The sequence below is a fragment of the Rhagoletis pomonella genome, unplaced genomic scaffold (genome assembly GCF_013731165.1).
Source record: "Rhagoletis pomonella isolate Grant_MI unplaced genomic scaffold, Rhpom_1.0 Rhpom_scaffold_02338, whole genome shotgun sequence".
NCBI classification, from domain to species: domain Eukaryota; kingdom Metazoa; phylum Arthropoda; class Insecta; order Diptera; family Tephritidae; genus Rhagoletis; species Rhagoletis pomonella.
Window position 1 is genome coordinate 1,127 of NW_023460892.1, and position 16,575 is coordinate 17,701.

The 16,575-nt window shown below is 35.5% G+C and overlaps 3 protein-coding genes across 5 annotated transcripts; 2 read left to right on the forward strand and 1 right to left on the reverse strand.

Annotated features, from left to right (window-relative positions):
- Window positions 1-1,321: 1,321 nt before the first annotated feature.
- On the reverse strand, window positions 1,322-4,151 carry LOC118753302. Of its 3 annotated transcripts, none has more exons than XM_036488178.1 (3): window positions 3,802-4,151; window positions 1,561-2,780; window positions 1,322-1,505 (listed from the first exon to the last, which is right to left on the reverse strand). In XM_036488178.1, exons 2-3 carry the CDS (start codon window positions 2,716-2,718, stop codon window positions 1,494-1,496), a joined length of 1,170 nt encoding a protein of 389 aa, XP_036344071.1. In that variant the 5' UTR covers window positions 2,719-2,780; window positions 3,802-4,151; the 3' UTR covers window positions 1,322-1,493. The 3 variants fall into 3 exon arrangements, with proteins under 3 accessions (XP_036344071.1, XP_036344069.1, XP_036344068.1); XM_036488176.1 differs by having other exon boundaries at window positions 1,561-2,866; XM_036488175.1 differs by having other exon boundaries at window positions 1,561-2,982; window positions 3,705-4,151.
- A 2,381-nt stretch (window positions 4,152-6,532) lies between these two features.
- On the forward strand, window positions 6,533-7,730 carry LOC118753304 (voltage-dependent anion-selective channel-like). The gene is made up of 3 exons (XM_036488180.1): window positions 6,533-6,947; window positions 7,020-7,247; window positions 7,312-7,730. Exons 1-3 carry the CDS (start codon window positions 6,628-6,630, stop codon window positions 7,610-7,612), a joined length of 849 nt encoding a protein of 282 aa, XP_036344073.1. The 5' UTR covers window positions 6,533-6,627; the 3' UTR covers window positions 7,613-7,730.
- Window positions 7,731-8,312: 582 nt separating this feature from the next.
- On the forward strand, window positions 8,313-10,077 carry LOC118753303 (aurora kinase B-like). Its single transcript, XM_036488179.1, has 5 exons — window positions 8,313-8,811; window positions 8,866-9,057; window positions 9,126-9,419; window positions 9,488-9,719; window positions 9,774-10,077. Exons 1-5 carry the CDS (start codon window positions 8,678-8,680, stop codon window positions 9,918-9,920), a joined length of 999 nt encoding a protein of 332 aa, XP_036344072.1. The 5' UTR covers window positions 8,313-8,677; the 3' UTR covers window positions 9,921-10,077.
- Window positions 10,078-16,575: the final 6,498 nt, after the last annotated feature.

Consider the following 16,575-nt stretch of genomic DNA (forward strand, 5'->3'; position numbering starts at 1 on the left):
ATTATCTACTAATCTTCGGAAAACTTCTTGTAAAATCTTTAAATGTTTGTCTAACTCTTCGGTAGCTATCATTATGTCGTCTAGATATATTATCACCCTGTTATCTATGACCATGTCTGTGAAAATCTTGTTAACAAAACGCTGAAGCGTTGACGGAGCATTTTTGAGGCCAAACGGCATGCGTAAAAATTCAAACTGACCTAAAGGTGTGATGAACGATGTAAACTTTACTGCATTTGAATGCATGAAAACGTGAAAGAAACCATTTTTCAAGTCCAATTTGGTAAAAAATTTCTTTTTGGCTAACCTATCTATTAAATCGTCAATCAACGGGATCGGATAATTATCCTTCACTGTAACCTTATTAAGCGTTCGATAGTCAACACACATTCTTATGTCACCTGTCTTCTTTCGCACCAATACAATTGGTGATACGAATTCAGACTCACTCGGTTGTATATACTTTTTTTCTAAATATTCGTCTAACAACTTTTGTAATTCGATTTTCTCAGCGTATGACAATCGTCGCGGTGGGCAGTTGAACGGTTTCACATTATCTAAAGTCAACTTCATTTCGCACTTAACCTTTGGTTCAATGGGGCGCTTTGATTCCAAATAATATTTGTCAAATAGTTTATTAAATTTTTGCTTATAAAAATGGTCTAAATTTTGACCAATCTTTATCGACAATTTTTCGCCTTCATCATTTGGCTCTAACATCAGTAGTTCATTTAATAAATTAACATTTTCGAGTGATTCTTTATCAACTTTGTTTTCAATTTGCGAGCCATTTACTTTTTCGCCTGACTGTTGGCTGTTTTGTACGCATTCATTTGTAGCGTTAATTATATTAGTAAGTGCTTTTTCATACTTATTTTTCCAACCCTCACTCAGTTTTTCGATATTTTTATCTATTTTACATTCATTTCTACTTTCTAATTTACGCTCATTTGAATTACACTCATCTGACATATTTCTAACCTTTGTAGCATTCTTTTTACATTCATTTGTACTTTCTTCGTATTTGTTCGCTTCACACTCATTTGCCTTAAACTTTACTCCTACTACTTCATAATTATTTTCAGTCATATCTTTACAATATTCAATATTTGAATTCTCAGAACTTACATCGCTTAGACATTTTATAAGTCTTCTATCAATTCCTGATGCAATGTAAGTATTTCTTCCATCCAAAGCGGTTTTATTGGAAACGCACTTCTGTTCTTCTTCCTCTCTTACTAATCTGTACTTACATTCTCTAAGTAAATCTCTTCCTAGAACAGCCTCATAGGTCATTGTCCCATCAGCAACAACAATAAAGTTAATATCAAAATGTTTATCGTTTATTATAATCGAACACAAAAATTTTCCATAGGTTTGCACTTTTGACTTATTTAGACCAAAATATAATTCATTTTCATTTTTCAGTAACTTTAAATCTAACTGATTGCATACTGCTGATCTTCGGATAAAGCTGATTGGGCTTCCAGAATCTATGAGACATTCTAAGGAAAAATATATATAACCTTGGTTCTTAATAACAAACATAAAAGATCTTACGTATTCGCTATCATCTACCAGCTGGACTCGGTTTTTGCGATCTGGGCACACTGCAACTCGATGTTCCATGCTGCCACAGGCATAGCATGCCCCTTTCTCCCTCTTTGGCTTCTTACACTCGGGGGCGAAGTGACCAACACAATTGCAGTTATAACACCGTTTCGTGTAACTCATCTGTGTTGCTGTAGCTGCTGCAGTTCCCCTCGACGCCACTCTCGATGCATTCTGCTTCAAACTTATTTTGGAGAATGCTTGTAGTAGCTGAGACTTTGAGGCGTAACACTGCAAATAAGCTTGGTTGCGTAGCTGCTCATCGGTTATTCCCTCAATTAAGTATCCTAGTAACTCATCATCTTCGTAGTGCAATGAATTTGACAGCAATATCTTTTCATTGTAATATTGCGCGAAGCCTTCACCGGCTCTCCACATCCTTGCCTCGAATTTATGACGCAGCAGCAATTTGCTTTCCTTTGCACCAAACACTTCTTTCATTTCCGCAAGTAAACATTCCAACTCTTCCGTCGCAAAGTGTGGTTTAGAGTGTATCCACTGTAATGCCTTTCCCTTTAGTTTGTTAAGTAGCAAGACACGTTGAATTGTGACGTCAACTGCATACGCATCGCATACACTTTTGAATTGAGTTAACCAGATGTCAACACTTGATTGCCCATCATATTCAGGCACTATATTCAAAATTATATCAATGGGAACTTGCCCTGAACGAAGTGGTGCTGTTTCGTTGACGCTCACTGTATTCACGTTAAGTTCTGCAAGACGTCGCAGAATTTGTATCTCCTTCTCCAACACCTGCTTTTCTCGCACTGCCAATTCTTGCTTCATTCGTTGTATTTGCTGTATTGTGTTTTCATCACAGTCGTCATTGTCAACATCACCGTCGCCGCCACATGCGCTGCCATCGCATTCATTGTTGTTATTGTTTTTTCCTTGTAAAGTAGGGGTGACTTCTGCATTTTTTCCCGACGCCACGATTTCAAAACTTTCATCAGCTTCCAACGGACACCGGCCACGCTCGGCTACTGGAACTTCGTTTAACCGAATGACCAACGCATTTTTTGCGCCGCTTGTTGGCAAATTTAACTGCTGAAGCCAAGCGCGCAACTGCACAGCCGTATATTCATTAGCACAAATTGATTCCATTTTGCCTTATTTACTGAATGTTAATATGTCTGCTGTTATACACTCTTTTGTCTATCTCGTTCCTATTTGTATTGTTTTAACACTCTTTTGTCTTTGCCACTCGTTTGCCGAACTATTTTTTATTTACGAACTTTCCACTTTGCTCGCACTGTTTTTCTTTCAAATTACTTTTGCACGATTGGCTTTGCTTACTCGTATTTTTTTTCTGTTTCTTTTGGTTTTGGCTGTCTTTCGCCGTGCCGCTTTCGTAAGCCTACCACTTCACTTAGGTCGGTGTTATGCAGACAAACTTTTGTTTGCCAAATTAAATGGCGGCTGCTTAGTTTGCTCGGAGGTGGTTATGTCGAGTTTGGCACAGGGTTGCACGTTCATTATGGTTTTCATGGCTATTGCCAACACGAAATGAAAATTTCAGATGTACATAACGCGCAAAATTTAAAATTTTTGTATATGACAACACCGAATTTGCTGCAGTTTGACCATGAACGAAAGACACAAGATCACGCGTGACGGAAAGAACGAAAAAAGTTATTTTCTAGCTGCCGAAATCTCGACGCCATTTTTGCTGTAAGAAGTAAACAACGAAGAGAACGGAGAAAACCGCGAAATTGTTGAACGCATGAAAAATCATTTTTATTATGCAAATTCTTCTAAAAATCATGCCGTTGTGTTAAATTATTCTTTATCTTATGTGTACACACGTTGTCACAAGCGAAAATGAAGAAAATTGCAGTAAAAAGCCACCACCAAATTGTAAACAACGAAGAAATGTAAATAAACGGCTAATGTCAAAATCGTTCAACTTTTTTCCTTAATGCGATTCTAACGGGCTACTCTCCTGCCCGCGTGATCTTGTCTTTTTGGTTCATGCAGTTTGACCAAACAAAATTAGTTTGCTGTGAGAGTCGCCAAACTCGCTCTCTCCGAGTTTGCTGCAACAACAATTGCACGCAGTTTGCCAAACAAAATTTCTGCATAACACCGACCTTAACTTTTATTCACAACGTTTTTATAGTTAGTTTTATTTATGCGAAAATATGTATGTCCTTGAAATCTTAAAGAAAAAAAAAATCAGTATTTTACCGGCACACACGTTCAGGAAAGGGAATTCGACCCCACTTCTGAGACTGTAAACGCAAATAAAATAGACACGTCCGATAGGTTTGATCGCCAAATTTATTATAAATCTTCTTGACTGTACAAATATGTGCTTAAGCTAAAAGGCTGATGCAATCTATGGAAGGTTGGAAGGGACGCTACCGAATAAAAAAGGGGAAATAGAAACTTCTAGACTATAACTGGGAATGACGCTTACTGACTAGGGGGAAATATATACACAGAATATTATGTGCTATTTACATACATATGGGTTTGTGGTTGCTATATATACTACGTTTACATATTTACATATATACATGTATAGGAGTGCAGCTATGCTGCTACACTATGTAGTATATGAAAGTATGTACACACATGTGTAGGACATAGACACATTTATATGGACACTCGGAATAATATATATTTTAATATTCTTTTGTGAGGCTTTCGTGAAGCATATGCTGGCAGGTGACTTGTCTGCTGACGTTGTTCGAAGGTTGCCTAATTTCTTCCCCAACTGTATTTTTAAGTTTTGTTGTAGAACACGTGACGGCGATGGTGATTTCATTAATGCCGTAAAAATTTGAACAAGTCACAAAATGCAACTGCCGGACCACGTTTAAATTTTGCTGTAGGATTAGGAGTCTTGAGCTGCGAATCAAATATTTTTTAAAGCCATTGAATTTTACTGTGACTTTAAGTTACTATTAATTAAGCTTGGGTAATTCGTTGAATAAGATATAATAATCAGTAAGGTTATTTCTAGGGGTAGATGCAGTTTGAATATTACTTTATATATTCTATGTACATATGTACCTATGTAAATAAATATGTAAGTAATTCCTCTTATTTACATACATATGTATGTACATACACTATATAGCCCCAGGGGGGTGTTTATGGTAAACTCTCAGTAAAAGCTAATTGAAACATGCGCGATCAATGATTGATCGCAAAAAGTATCTCGATTTGCTCTCAATCAAAGTTTCGCCCCGTACATTTAACAAACGTATATATTCGCCTATATATCTATCGATTCAGCGTTCTCCATTCTCACTCTCTCTTGGATTCCCAAATTGATTGGTTTCGCTTGGAGTTCGCACGCAGATGCGGCAACATTGAAACATCAGTGATCAATCTTTACACATATAAGTTTGCCGGCTACTTTGTAACGTCATTCGTGTTTTGTAAAACACAAATACATTTATATAAAATGTGTTTGGACGGCAGCGTTCAACGACCTTTGTGGTTTACTTTATATGGTCTTCAACGTTCATCACTGTGTGTGGTTGCAGTGGAGTTCATGCTGTTTACTTCGTGGTAAGGGAACGTACCCATACTACGTTTTCCGTTCAGTGGGGGAGGGTGATCTTAAAAATACTACGCTTGGTCACAATGAGGGGCGGGGGGCTTAGGTTTTTATATCGTGGTCAATATCCTCTAAGGAACTTTGGCGGTTTTTTTTTAGCTCCATTCAAATATGGCGCGCAGTGTTTGGCGCTTTTTAAACCCACAGGACTTTTGTTTCTATAAATTAAGTTTTAGTTACGATATATCTTGACATAAGTTTTATCTTGATAATATTTTTTCCACTTGTAATTACAGGTACGCATGCACTCTTGCCGTCACGAAGCAAGAGTCTTATTAATAGAGACAAATACATACTGTTACTCACAAAATTGAACGTAAGACTTTTTTTTTGCTAATATTCGCAATGTTTTACTTGCTAAAATCTTTTTGTTAATTTTGTATTAAAATATGGCTTATATTTTAGCAAACCCCTTTTAAATCCAATGAAACTACGAAAATAAATCTGTAAAGTTTCAGCAAAATCGGGAACTTTTTAATGAGAATATCTAAAAAGAATTCAGGTATGCAGTTTTATAGCCCATTTAATTTTAATATAATAATGTGCGAGCTTCAAATGTCAAAAATTCGCGTTGATTTTTGAGAATTTTTTTGCTGACTGTCCTTTGCAATTTTCTTTTTCCATATAAAAAAATCAATGCAATTTTTTAGACATTTGAAATTTGCACGTATTATATTAAAATTTGATGGGCTAGCAGCATACCTGAATTCTTTTTAGAAAATCGCATTAAAGAGTTCGCGATTTTGTTGAAACTTTGCAGATTTTTCTTAATTCCGTACACTGTTTCATTCTTGGATTTAAATGGGGTTTCCTAAAATATAGGCCATATTTTAATACAAAATTAACAAAAAAATTTTAGCATGTAAAACTGCGAATATTAACAAAAAAGAGGCGTACGCTCAATTTTGAGAGTAACAGTACATATAAGCCAAATATTTTTGTTTACGCTTTGTTAGAAAGAAATTTATTACTACGTGAAAGTTGTAGAGGGAGGGGAGTCTGGAAATATACTATATATATACAGGTCACCGAGGGGGGAGGGGGGTTAAAAATTAAGCTATATATATAATTTATTTACGTTCCTGCAGATAGGAGCTATGTCATGTTAATGTGTATGTAAGTTTGGTATACATATACATATTGTACATGTGCATCATTTTCAATCTGCAAACATATTTTTTGTAATGCTTATATGTATTTGCCACCTAGTTAAAATAATTGCCAACTGGACCCTTTGCGAAACCTTCCTGAAATATTTACTTTTTACGAGTGCTTTTCTGTCTGTCTTTCCATCAGAAATATCAAAATTATAGTACTGATTTTTTTTTTTCATAACACAAAATTAAATAAAAATCGTATGTATAAGTATCTATATTTTAGATCTGCAGATAAATTTTATACATACCTGCATTATTTCTACTCGCCTTCGCTTTCATCTGTAGATGGCTCCTCCATCATACCCAGATCTTGGCAAACAAGCCCGCGACGTCTTCAGCAAAGGCTACCACTTTGGTCTCTGGAAGTTGGATTGTAAAACCAAGACTCCATCTGGCATTGAATTCAACACAGCCGGTCACTCCAACCAGGAGTCTGGAAAAGTCTTCGGTTCTTTGGAGACAAAATACAAAGTTAAGGACTATGGCTTGAGTTTAACCGAAAGATGGAACACAGACAACACTTTGTTCACCGAAGTGTCGGTCCAAGACAAGTTGCTGGAAGGGTTGAAGCTTGCATTCGAAGCTACATTCGCTCCTCAATCTGGGTGAGTAAAATCATTGCATGTAAAAACGTGACATCTTTACTAACGAAAACAACTTTCTTATATATTTTGAAGCAACAAAACTGGCAAGTTCAAGGCTGCCTACGGTCACGAAAATGTTAAAGTCGATTCGGACGTGAATGTTGATCTGAATGGTCCACTGATTAACGCTTCAGCTGTTTTGGGTTATGAAGGCTGGTTGGCTGGTTACCAGACTGCATTCGATACCCAAAATAACTCTTTGAAAACCAACAACTTTGCCTTGGGCTATGCAGCCAAGGACTTCGTGCTCCACACAGCTGTGTAAGTTTCTACAACCTTTGCCTTTTTAATTAAGTTGTTTCAATTGTTTCTACTTTGTTTACAGCAATGATGGCCAACAATTTACGGGCTCCATTTTCCAAAAGGGCACTCCCAAACTCGATGTTGGCGTCCAATTATCATGGACATCTGGTGGCAACAACACCGCATTCGCACTTGGAGGCAAGTACCTCATCGACGATGACATCAATGTCCGCGCGAAGGTGAACAATGCCAGCCAAGTTGGTTTGGGCTACCAACAGCGGGTACGCGACGGCATCACAGTCAGTCTATCCGCCTTGATCGATGGCAAGAACTTCAATGCTGGTGGTCACAAGATTGGTGTTGCCTTGGAGTTGGAAGCTTAAAAGAATTATGTTATGAGAACATCAAGTATAGTAATAAAATCAGAACATCGTACTATTAAAAACGGTAATTAAATTATAACAGAAACCTAACAACAAGAAATAAAGGAGACCAAAATCATTTAATGTGTAGCGAATACAAGGTAACTTGGAAGTGTTGTTCCAACAACGAAAAGTGTGTTAAATGGATGATAAATCGGGTTGGCTTTCCAAAACTGAACCAGTCGAGATCTCTACGAAAGTCTAAGGAATTTCGTCATGAAACTTGGTGAGGAAGTTGGGGAGGCCTTTATCTGAATTGATCACTATCACAATGTAGTTACTAATAGTATTTAAGCAATTCGTTAAATTATCTCCACTTCTACCACCAAATTTTTATAGAAAAGTCCACTTATAACGTATATTTTGTGTGATATATTTGCAGTGTGCACTTGCGTATATAGTTCTTTTAACAAGTAACTAAATCTATTTAAATTTACCTTTGGTTTTACTAATTTATATTAAAGGCTTCAATTTCAGTCCACTGTAAGGATGATATCATTAGCAATGTGAATAAGAAAATGTGAACAAATAAATGTTAAATCAAACTCCGAGTTTTTTTTTTTTTAATGCTTTTCGCTGCTTGACAGCACTCCTTCAATTGGCCAGACCCATTTCAGCTGAGGATCTCTACAACGCCGAGTTTCTTAACACCACATTGAGGACGCTTGACAGTTCTTCATAAACACAAAAGCGTAAACTCGAGTTTATGGCGCAATGTGACCATAATTTAGACAAATATCTTTTACTAAATATTTTATATCGAAAATTTGCATAAAATATAAATTTATTGGACGTTGCAGCTCTGCAGATCTTGAATTCAAACACAAACTTGGCAGCACTTTGGGAGAAACTGACAACTTAAATTTACGTTCTCTGGATGTCACTTTTGACATTTGCGTTCATTTTGAAATTTACAAACGGAAAAGCAAAAAGCGCGATAGTCCGCGATTTTGCTTGCAAACATTTAATTAAGCTCTTAATTAATTCCAGAATCCCAAGAGTTTATAGTTTTAAAAGTATTTCAAGATGCAAAAACTACAAAAGAAACCCCCGAATAGAACTGATTTAGCTAAGATGATAAAAGAAGTGCCTGAAGAATACCAACAACACATTCAGTCAATGTCGCTTAAAATGATGCAGCACCCCGCATATGGACACCCGTAAGTGAAAATGATTTCAATATTTTGTAGCAAAATCATAACAATTTTTTATAGTTACGAGTGGAGTACCAGAGATTTTGAGATGGGCGCTCCCTTAGGACGTGGAAAATTCGGGCGCGTCTACCTAGCTCGCGAACGCACTTCTAATTATATAGTAGCTATGAAGGTAATGTTTAAAGCTGAACTTGAGAAGGGAAATGTACAGCGACAAGTTTTGAGGGAAATTGAAATACAAACTCGACTGAAGTGAGTAAAGCAAATGCATTTATCAAGTTGACCAATGATATTCAACGGCATCTTTATAATAAATTTAGGCACCCAAACATTTTGCGTTTACTCACATGGTTTCATGATGAAAGTCGAATTTATCTTGCATTAGAAATTGCATCGGAAGGAGAATTGTACAAACATTTACGCAATTCCCCACATCGACGTTTTGAGGAACAACGCGCCGCTAAGTATACATACCAAGTGGCTGATGCACTTGAATATTGTCATTTGAATAATGTAATACACCGTGATTTGAAGCCAGAAAATATATTGCTGACATCTTCAGATGATGTCAAATTAGCTGATTTTGGTTGGTCGGCACACACACTATCTAACAAGTAAGTTTCTGCTCTTATTTTGTGCAATCATTTTATATGTATGTAGCTAATTTGACTTTTCGCAACAGACGTAAGACTCTGTGCGGCACTTTAGATTATTTGCCACCAGAAATGGTGGATGGTCATATATACGATCACACCGTCGACCAGTGGTGCTTAGGTATTTTATGTTATGAATTTTTGGTGGGTTGTGCACCCTTCGAATCGAATGATAATGAGAAAACTTACGAAAAAATTAGACGACTGGAAGTTCATTATCCTAATCATTTGAGTGCTGGAGCTAAAGATCTTATTTCTAAGGTACCTAATAAAGTTTGTTTGAAAGGGATTAATTAAATTTTAACACAATTTCAGTTGTTGCGTAAATCGAATAATGGCCGCATAACTCTCGTAGAGGTAATGAAACATCCATGGGTTAAGGTGAACATGGCTAAACGGAACGCATATGTAGCGGAGAAATTGAAGCGTGAGAAGGCTCTTGAGTACTTACTTAGTTTTTGAAACACATTTATATGTATACTTTTTAATTTAATATGCCGTTTTCTAATAATATTGATCATACATTTAAAAAAAGCCGTTTACTTAATCGATGAAGATTGTCGAGGTTTGAGTTTCTAGGTTCGGAGTAACCCAAGCCAATAATAGAGGAAACAATTTCGTAATATTCGTAACTGCTAAAAATGAGTGAAATTTCGATTACGGTGTTCTTTATAATATCATGATTATTGTATTGAATCAATTTGAGGAAGTGCCATATCTTTCGGTCATATTTTTTCTATGCAAAATAATTGCTTCGCTTTTATGAAAAATAATTGATCTAAGCAATGGCACCGCCAAAATCTAAAGTGGGGATATATTTTTAAAAAGTTCAAGCAATGCTTTGTAGCCTTAACGTTTTGTGGGAACCTTTCAAAGGTTTAATTTTTTGTTTCAGTAATCGTATTACTTCTATGTTACTAATGATCAAATAAACATCGATACCACGACTGAAAATATATTGAAAATATTTGAGATAGGGCGCTTTGAATCGGCAGCTGAGATAGGGCGTTTTTGTACCGAATTCTGAAAGAGTATGGTCTTGAAAAGTTTTCTGATATAAGGCGTTTTTCAATCAAATTCTGGAATAGAGTGCTTTTGAAAAGTTTTCTCAGATAGGGTGTTTTCAAACTGGCTGCCGAGATAGGTCGATCTACCAGTCAGGTGTCGCAAAAGGTATGTCACAGATAACGCCTGAAAATTACTTTCGCTTTGTTGCATATAAAAGAATGAAAAGTTATCGAGATAAGTAGGTATCGATACATTCGGTTCACTAATATAAGTAGTACGAAATAGTGATTTGAGTAAACTCATTTGAGTAGGTATCGATACTTTCATGGTATCGGAACGTCCTTAGCCATACCAATTTTTTAATTTATTTACTATTGCGCATTTGCCGGCGAACGCATGTTGTGTACCTTCGCTTTGATTAAAAGTTGCGTTTGTTTACTCGTTTTCCAGTAAAATCCAGAGAAAGTTTTTACGAATTTTCATGTTTTGGCGTTTTCGTACACAAAAAGTTGCAAAGTAGGCGAAATTGAGAGAGCGAAAAAAAGACAGTTGAAGTTGCAAGTTTGCCAGTACGAAAAACAGCTGAACGCATGTTGCTGTATGAAATTTAAACTAATAAGGAAACTGTTTGAGGGTTTTTATTATGGAAGTTCACAAAATAAACATATCTAAATATAAAATATATTTTTTTATTGGGAATATGCTGCGAATAAACAACCAATTTATCAGCTGTTCATTAAACTTGCAAATTATTACTGGAATAGCGTTCGCGTACTTTTTTGTAAATTTTTTCTAAGAGCGAATTCTATAGTTTGTAAACAAACGCAACTATTGTACCACGCCTTGAACCCAGGTACTGCCATGAACCAAAAATACAAGATCACGTAAGAACTCGACGTTGTATTTGTAACTGGTTTTGAGAAAAAAGTTTGCGAAAGCGGGTTCGTCAGCCGAGCGTTTGTTTACATCACAAGCACATGGCAACATGACAACACATTTTAAAGCATTTTGTTGCATCATTTTACCTAAATTGTGCGTTTAAAGTGGCTGACAATAATTCTGGCTAATTTTGGTTTTCGTTGTTTTCTTTGCTTTGTTTACTTTTCGCTCGTTTTCCTGTGAAAAAAGATGGCGTAGAACCCGCTAAAAAAATCGACTTTTTTCACTCTTGTTCTTACGTGATCTTGCGTCTTTCGTTCTTGCATGGGTACTGCGAAGTTGTAGCGCCAGTGTTACCGCTGCAAATTTTTCGAAAGTGGCAAAAAAAGTGTCACAGCCAGGGTTGCCTCTGCGAAAAGAAATATTAAGCATCCACTGAAAAAAATCTACCAATTCTGGAAAATATCTACCAATAACTTTTTTTAGTTATTTTAATAAAAACTAGTTTTTTTTTCTATCGCTTCAACCAAAAGTGAAAGTGATGAAACTAAAGGCAACAGCGAAACTATATCATTTGGAGTTATTATGGAAAGATTTTGTGATTTTTTTTACTATCCACAAAGTTTTTCAACTAAAATTTATTTATACTTTTTTTTTATTCAATAGTATGGATTGCACTTTAACCGATAAAAATCAAGGATTCAAGCTATATACAAGACTAAATTTCGAACTTTTTACTCTAAAATAATAAATAGATATCGATCGCGAACGGACGTGTTTTTTATCGCTCTGGTTATGGTGTTAAAAAATATAACAATATTGCAAAGTGTAAAGTTAATAGTTGCATTATTGGATTAATAGTGTGAAAAATAACGATTTAAACTAATAAGCCAACCAATAAGTCGAAATAAAAATAAAGATCAAAAAAGCAAAATTGACAAATAATAGCTTTTTAAGAGCTTTCGAGACCATTGACAGGGCAAGAATGTTGAAAAAGCTCGAATGCATTGGTATTGAAAACACGGAGCTTAACTGGTTTCGAAGCTTTCTCTCAGATCGTATGCAACAAACTGTAATCGAGTCAAGTGTGTCAAATAAAGTGGCAGTCAATATTGGGTTGCCGCAGGGATCGGTATTGGCCCCAGTACTTTTTAATATTTACATTAACGACATAAATATGGCACTCAAGCACTGTAAGTTAAAACTGTTCGCTGATGATACACTGTTAACGATCAGTGACAGAAACTTACAGACTGCGATGACTAAAATGCAAGAAGACTTGGATTCTTTGTACAAATGGTTGTGTTTAAATAAACTTAAGTTGAATGTAAAAAAGACACAGTTTATGATCCTCACTAGAGCAGTTAATCTTGGAACCACCAGTTACAATTTAAAAATCAAAGAGTAAGAAATTGAGGAAGTTAAACTCATTAAGTACCTGGGTATATATATAGATAATAAACTTAAATTTGATGAGCATGTTGAGCATACAGTGAACAAAATTGCGAAAAAAATTGGTCTTATGAAAAGATCTTGTAAGTATCTGAGAAGAAGGTATAAAACCCTGGTCTATAGATCTATAGTAGAACCACATTTTATATACTGCCCAACAATCTTCTTCTTAGCAAGCGACGCAAATATCGAGAAATTGCAAAAAATGCAAAATAGAGCTATGAGGTTCATATTAAATAAGCGTTACGATACACCTACACAGGAGATGATCACAGATATGAATTGGTTGAGTGTTAAGCAACAGGTTTTCTATCATGCTATGAAATTCGTATACAACATAAAGAACGGTAAACTTCCAGACTATCTGAGCGACAATCTTCGGTATATAAATGAAACTCATTCATATATACTCAGGGAAAACAATTGCTTTAGACTCCCACTTTATAGAACAGAGGTAGACAAAAAAAATATATTTTATAAAGGTTTAAAGTGTTTTAATGAGTTACCGCCACATGTTAAAGACTGTGATAACTTTGTTGCTTTTAAAAGACAACTATTTGATCACTGTAAAACTCTGGCTATTAGGTAGGAGAGCACGGAACGGAATGGAAACCAGGCCTTTCCATCCGACCAAGCAGCAAATGATCTAGCATACGAAAGCTTCCGACTATGCCCAACAGCCCGACCATAACGCGGAGCGGAAACTAGGCCTTTCCGCCCGCCTCACATCACGGAATCCAGCGTCAGGGTTTGCATATTAATGACGACGGGAACATGGATCGGAGACTCGGCCTTTCCGACCGTGACTACCAACTCGTGAGCAACGCGGAGCGGAAACAAGGTCTTTCCGCCTGCTGCACATAGTACATATTTAAAGGTAGACTGGAGACTAGGCCTCGCCAGCTACCAAACTAGTTAGACAATATACATTTATATAGGTTATTTGATAGTTTTAGAAACATAAACAGCTTTGTAATTGAAAATTTAAACTTACATATACGCATACTTTGTTATATATTAAAAATACCTATCTGTACTTTTAAGTCGCAAGACTGTAACAAATAAATAAATAAATAAAATAAACCGGGCTTGAACCCAGGACCTGTGGAATGGTAGTGCGCCCTACTGCTAACCACTACACCACAACGGCCACCAGATCGGAAATATAGAAATCCAATTTTAATGGTTAATGGTTATGGTTTTTATTAAAAATATCATAGCCGTTGCGGTGTTTGCTTTAAAAAGTATATGCCCTCCGAGCAAAGCTCGGTCACTCAGGTATTAAAAATTGACAAAACAATAAATTTCCAAAACAACAATAGCGTAATTCATGAAAGTAAAATTATGAAAACATGGTTCATTCTATAATAGGTTTGTTCCACAAGCTACTTGTAGAAAAACTCGAGCAAAGTTCAAACTGTCAGTGTATATCAAATAAACTCTACAACTTACTTGTGGAACGCGTATGTGTAACTCGAAGTGACTTTGAGTAGCTTGTGGAACCAAACTAATATAAACCATATTGATCAAAGTTTCCCACTTTATATAAAGTTCAAAAAAATTCAAAACATTAGTCATTTTTTTATTCAAAATTTCTAGAAAATTTTCGAGTATGTTGGTTTTTATAGCCCATACAATTTTACTCTAATGAAGTGCTAGAAATTCTACATACAAAGTTTAAAATTTTGATGAAAATTTTAGCATTTTTTTTTAACTTTATATAAAGTATCAATCAATATAACGAAGTTTGTTATTAAAAGTTTTGACATTAAATGCCATAACGTTTATTTATTTCGATACTTTTTATAAATGTGTAAATTTTACTTTATTATTGCAATGGGCCCGGATTACATGTTTGCAAATCTTCTCACAATTTTTTGTAATGGGCGAATCTAGCCGCTTGTTAGTGGGTGTTATCTAATGTTCGACAGTTGACTTTGAGATTACTTTATTGAAAATGACCCACAATTATAATAAAACATTCACGAGGATTTTTATTTTTTTTTTGTCGGAACCAGGCACAAAACAACGCGTCTGGAAAACAACACTCAGATTACATGCCGTCCATTGTACTGTTTTCATGCCCCTTTTGATCTGTTTTGAATCTGCACGATTTACAAATAAACCTAAGCAAATTGTTGGATATCAAAGAGCGTGTTTACATTGGTTTAACCAATTTTTTTTTGTTTTTATTTTGCTCAGCATAATTCTTAATACTACCGGGGAGTTCGTTCTCCGGGAATTAGTTTCTCCCGAAAAAGAAACCCTTCAATAATTAACTACCAGGGAGTAGAATTTTCCCTGAAAACTTGGAAGGGGGGAATTCGAACTTCGAAGAAGCTGTTTTAAAATTTTTTGAGAGCTCAACTCCGCCATTTAATATAAAAATTCCCCAGGGAATTTTATTCACGGTAGGAGGAAAGGGAAAAAAGAGAAAACTCCCAGGGAGTTTCTGTTCAGAATCGGCCTGATAGAGAAATGAGATTTGTTGTAAATCATGCTTTATATCCTTCGACTTGCAGTATCTGACTCCTTTATGTATGTCAATGGCCAAAGTTAATGAACTTGACATCAAAATTAATTCTTGAATTTAACATAGGTTTAACAAGCTTAGTCAATGTATTTATTATTACGAAGCAACGCATTTTGGTAGTAATTTTCAAATTTTAGTTGAAGGCCGCCGTTAATTAGGAAATTTCGCAGGGAATACGCGAGATAAATTTTTCACAATTCTTATTAAAGAATATTAAGAGTTTACCAATTATTTCTATGCATTTTTTTTTTGCCAATGCAAACATTTATATAAATACGTGTAGTTAAGGCGGGCATCGGGACTAATAGTTCTTGCAAAAAAATTTGTTTGGGCTCTTCATAGAAAAATGAGAATGTTGTATTCTCTACATCGTAATACAAAAACCTAAATCCCAAGTCTAGGGTAATTACATATACGGTTAAAAATATTTCACTAGGGCTGTTCAAAATGTTGTGGAAATGGTCTTGAATTTGCAGTTGGCGATGCATTTGCAAATTTCATGCTTGCTGACATGGCAAAATGTGTGCATTTTATTGTTGTGAATTTGCAAATGCATCCAATATGCAAATGCAAGAGCATATGCACAAGATCCTGAACAGCCCTAGTGATTTCGAGAAACAAATTATGTACATCAAAATATTGATTGAATTATTGCTGGTAAATATGTATGCATATTATGGTCACTTTTGAGGTGCATGTATGATTTGATACCTACAATATCTAAGAAATGTGCACAGTTTGAAATGATGATTAATCAGTTGGTTATCATGTACCTACGAGTATGAGAGTTCTACTGCTAGTATAGTTCAGCATTAATAAACATACATACAATCAAACCAGTTAGGCCTAGACTACGCAAAAAAAAACCTGTGCACACCCTCATTCCACGCCAGTTGTAAGCTTTTATTCTTTTACAGATCACGATGGGAGCTATCGAAATATGAACATACATATACATATATGCTTATTCTGCCTATTGCACTAAAAATAAAATATTTACGTCATTTTGAGGAAATATTAACATAACTTTAAAAATGTACCAAAGAAAAATTCTTTTATTTGAGACCATCTGCGAATTGAACAATCATCAGACGAGGGTCTATAGGTTTGCTAACATAGGTAAATATAAATTAAGTAAATGTACATATAATCAATGACATCGAATAAATAGCGTTTGAATTCGACTTACCTAGCAAATGGCTCTTCTCGATTATATTGGATATGCAATTGGTAAACTTTCAAGAG

What these genes read in the sequence shown, in the direction of transcription:
- LOC118753302 (XM_036488178.1), bottom strand. Translation starts at nt 2,718, where the DNA reads ATGGAATCAATTTGTGCTAATGAATATACGGCTGTGCAGTTGCGCGCT.
- LOC118753303 (XM_036488179.1), top strand. Translation starts at nt 8,678, where the DNA reads ATGCAAAAACTACAAAAGAAACCCCCGAATAGAACTGATTTAGCTAAG. An exon ending in CACCCCGCATATGGACACCC is followed by an intron (nt 8,812 to 8,865) that starts GTAAGTGAAAAT and finishes AATTTTTTATAG; the next exon opens with TTACGAGTGGAGTACCAGAG. An exon ending in GCACACACACTATCTAACAA is followed by an intron (nt 9,420 to 9,487) that starts GTAAGTTTCTGC and finishes TTTTCGCAACAG; the next exon opens with ACGTAAGACTCTGTGCGGCA.
- LOC118753304 (XM_036488180.1), top strand. Translation starts at nt 6,628, where the DNA reads ATGGCTCCTCCATCATACCCAGATCTTGGCAAACAAGCCCGCGACGTC. An exon ending in ACATTCGCTCCTCAATCTGG is followed by an intron (nt 6,948 to 7,019) that starts GTGAGTAAAATC and finishes TATATTTTGAAG; the next exon opens with CAACAAAACTGGCAAGTTCA. An exon ending in TTCGTGCTCCACACAGCTGT is followed by an intron (nt 7,248 to 7,311) that starts GTAAGTTTCTAC and finishes CTTTGTTTACAG; the next exon opens with CAATGATGGCCAACAATTTA.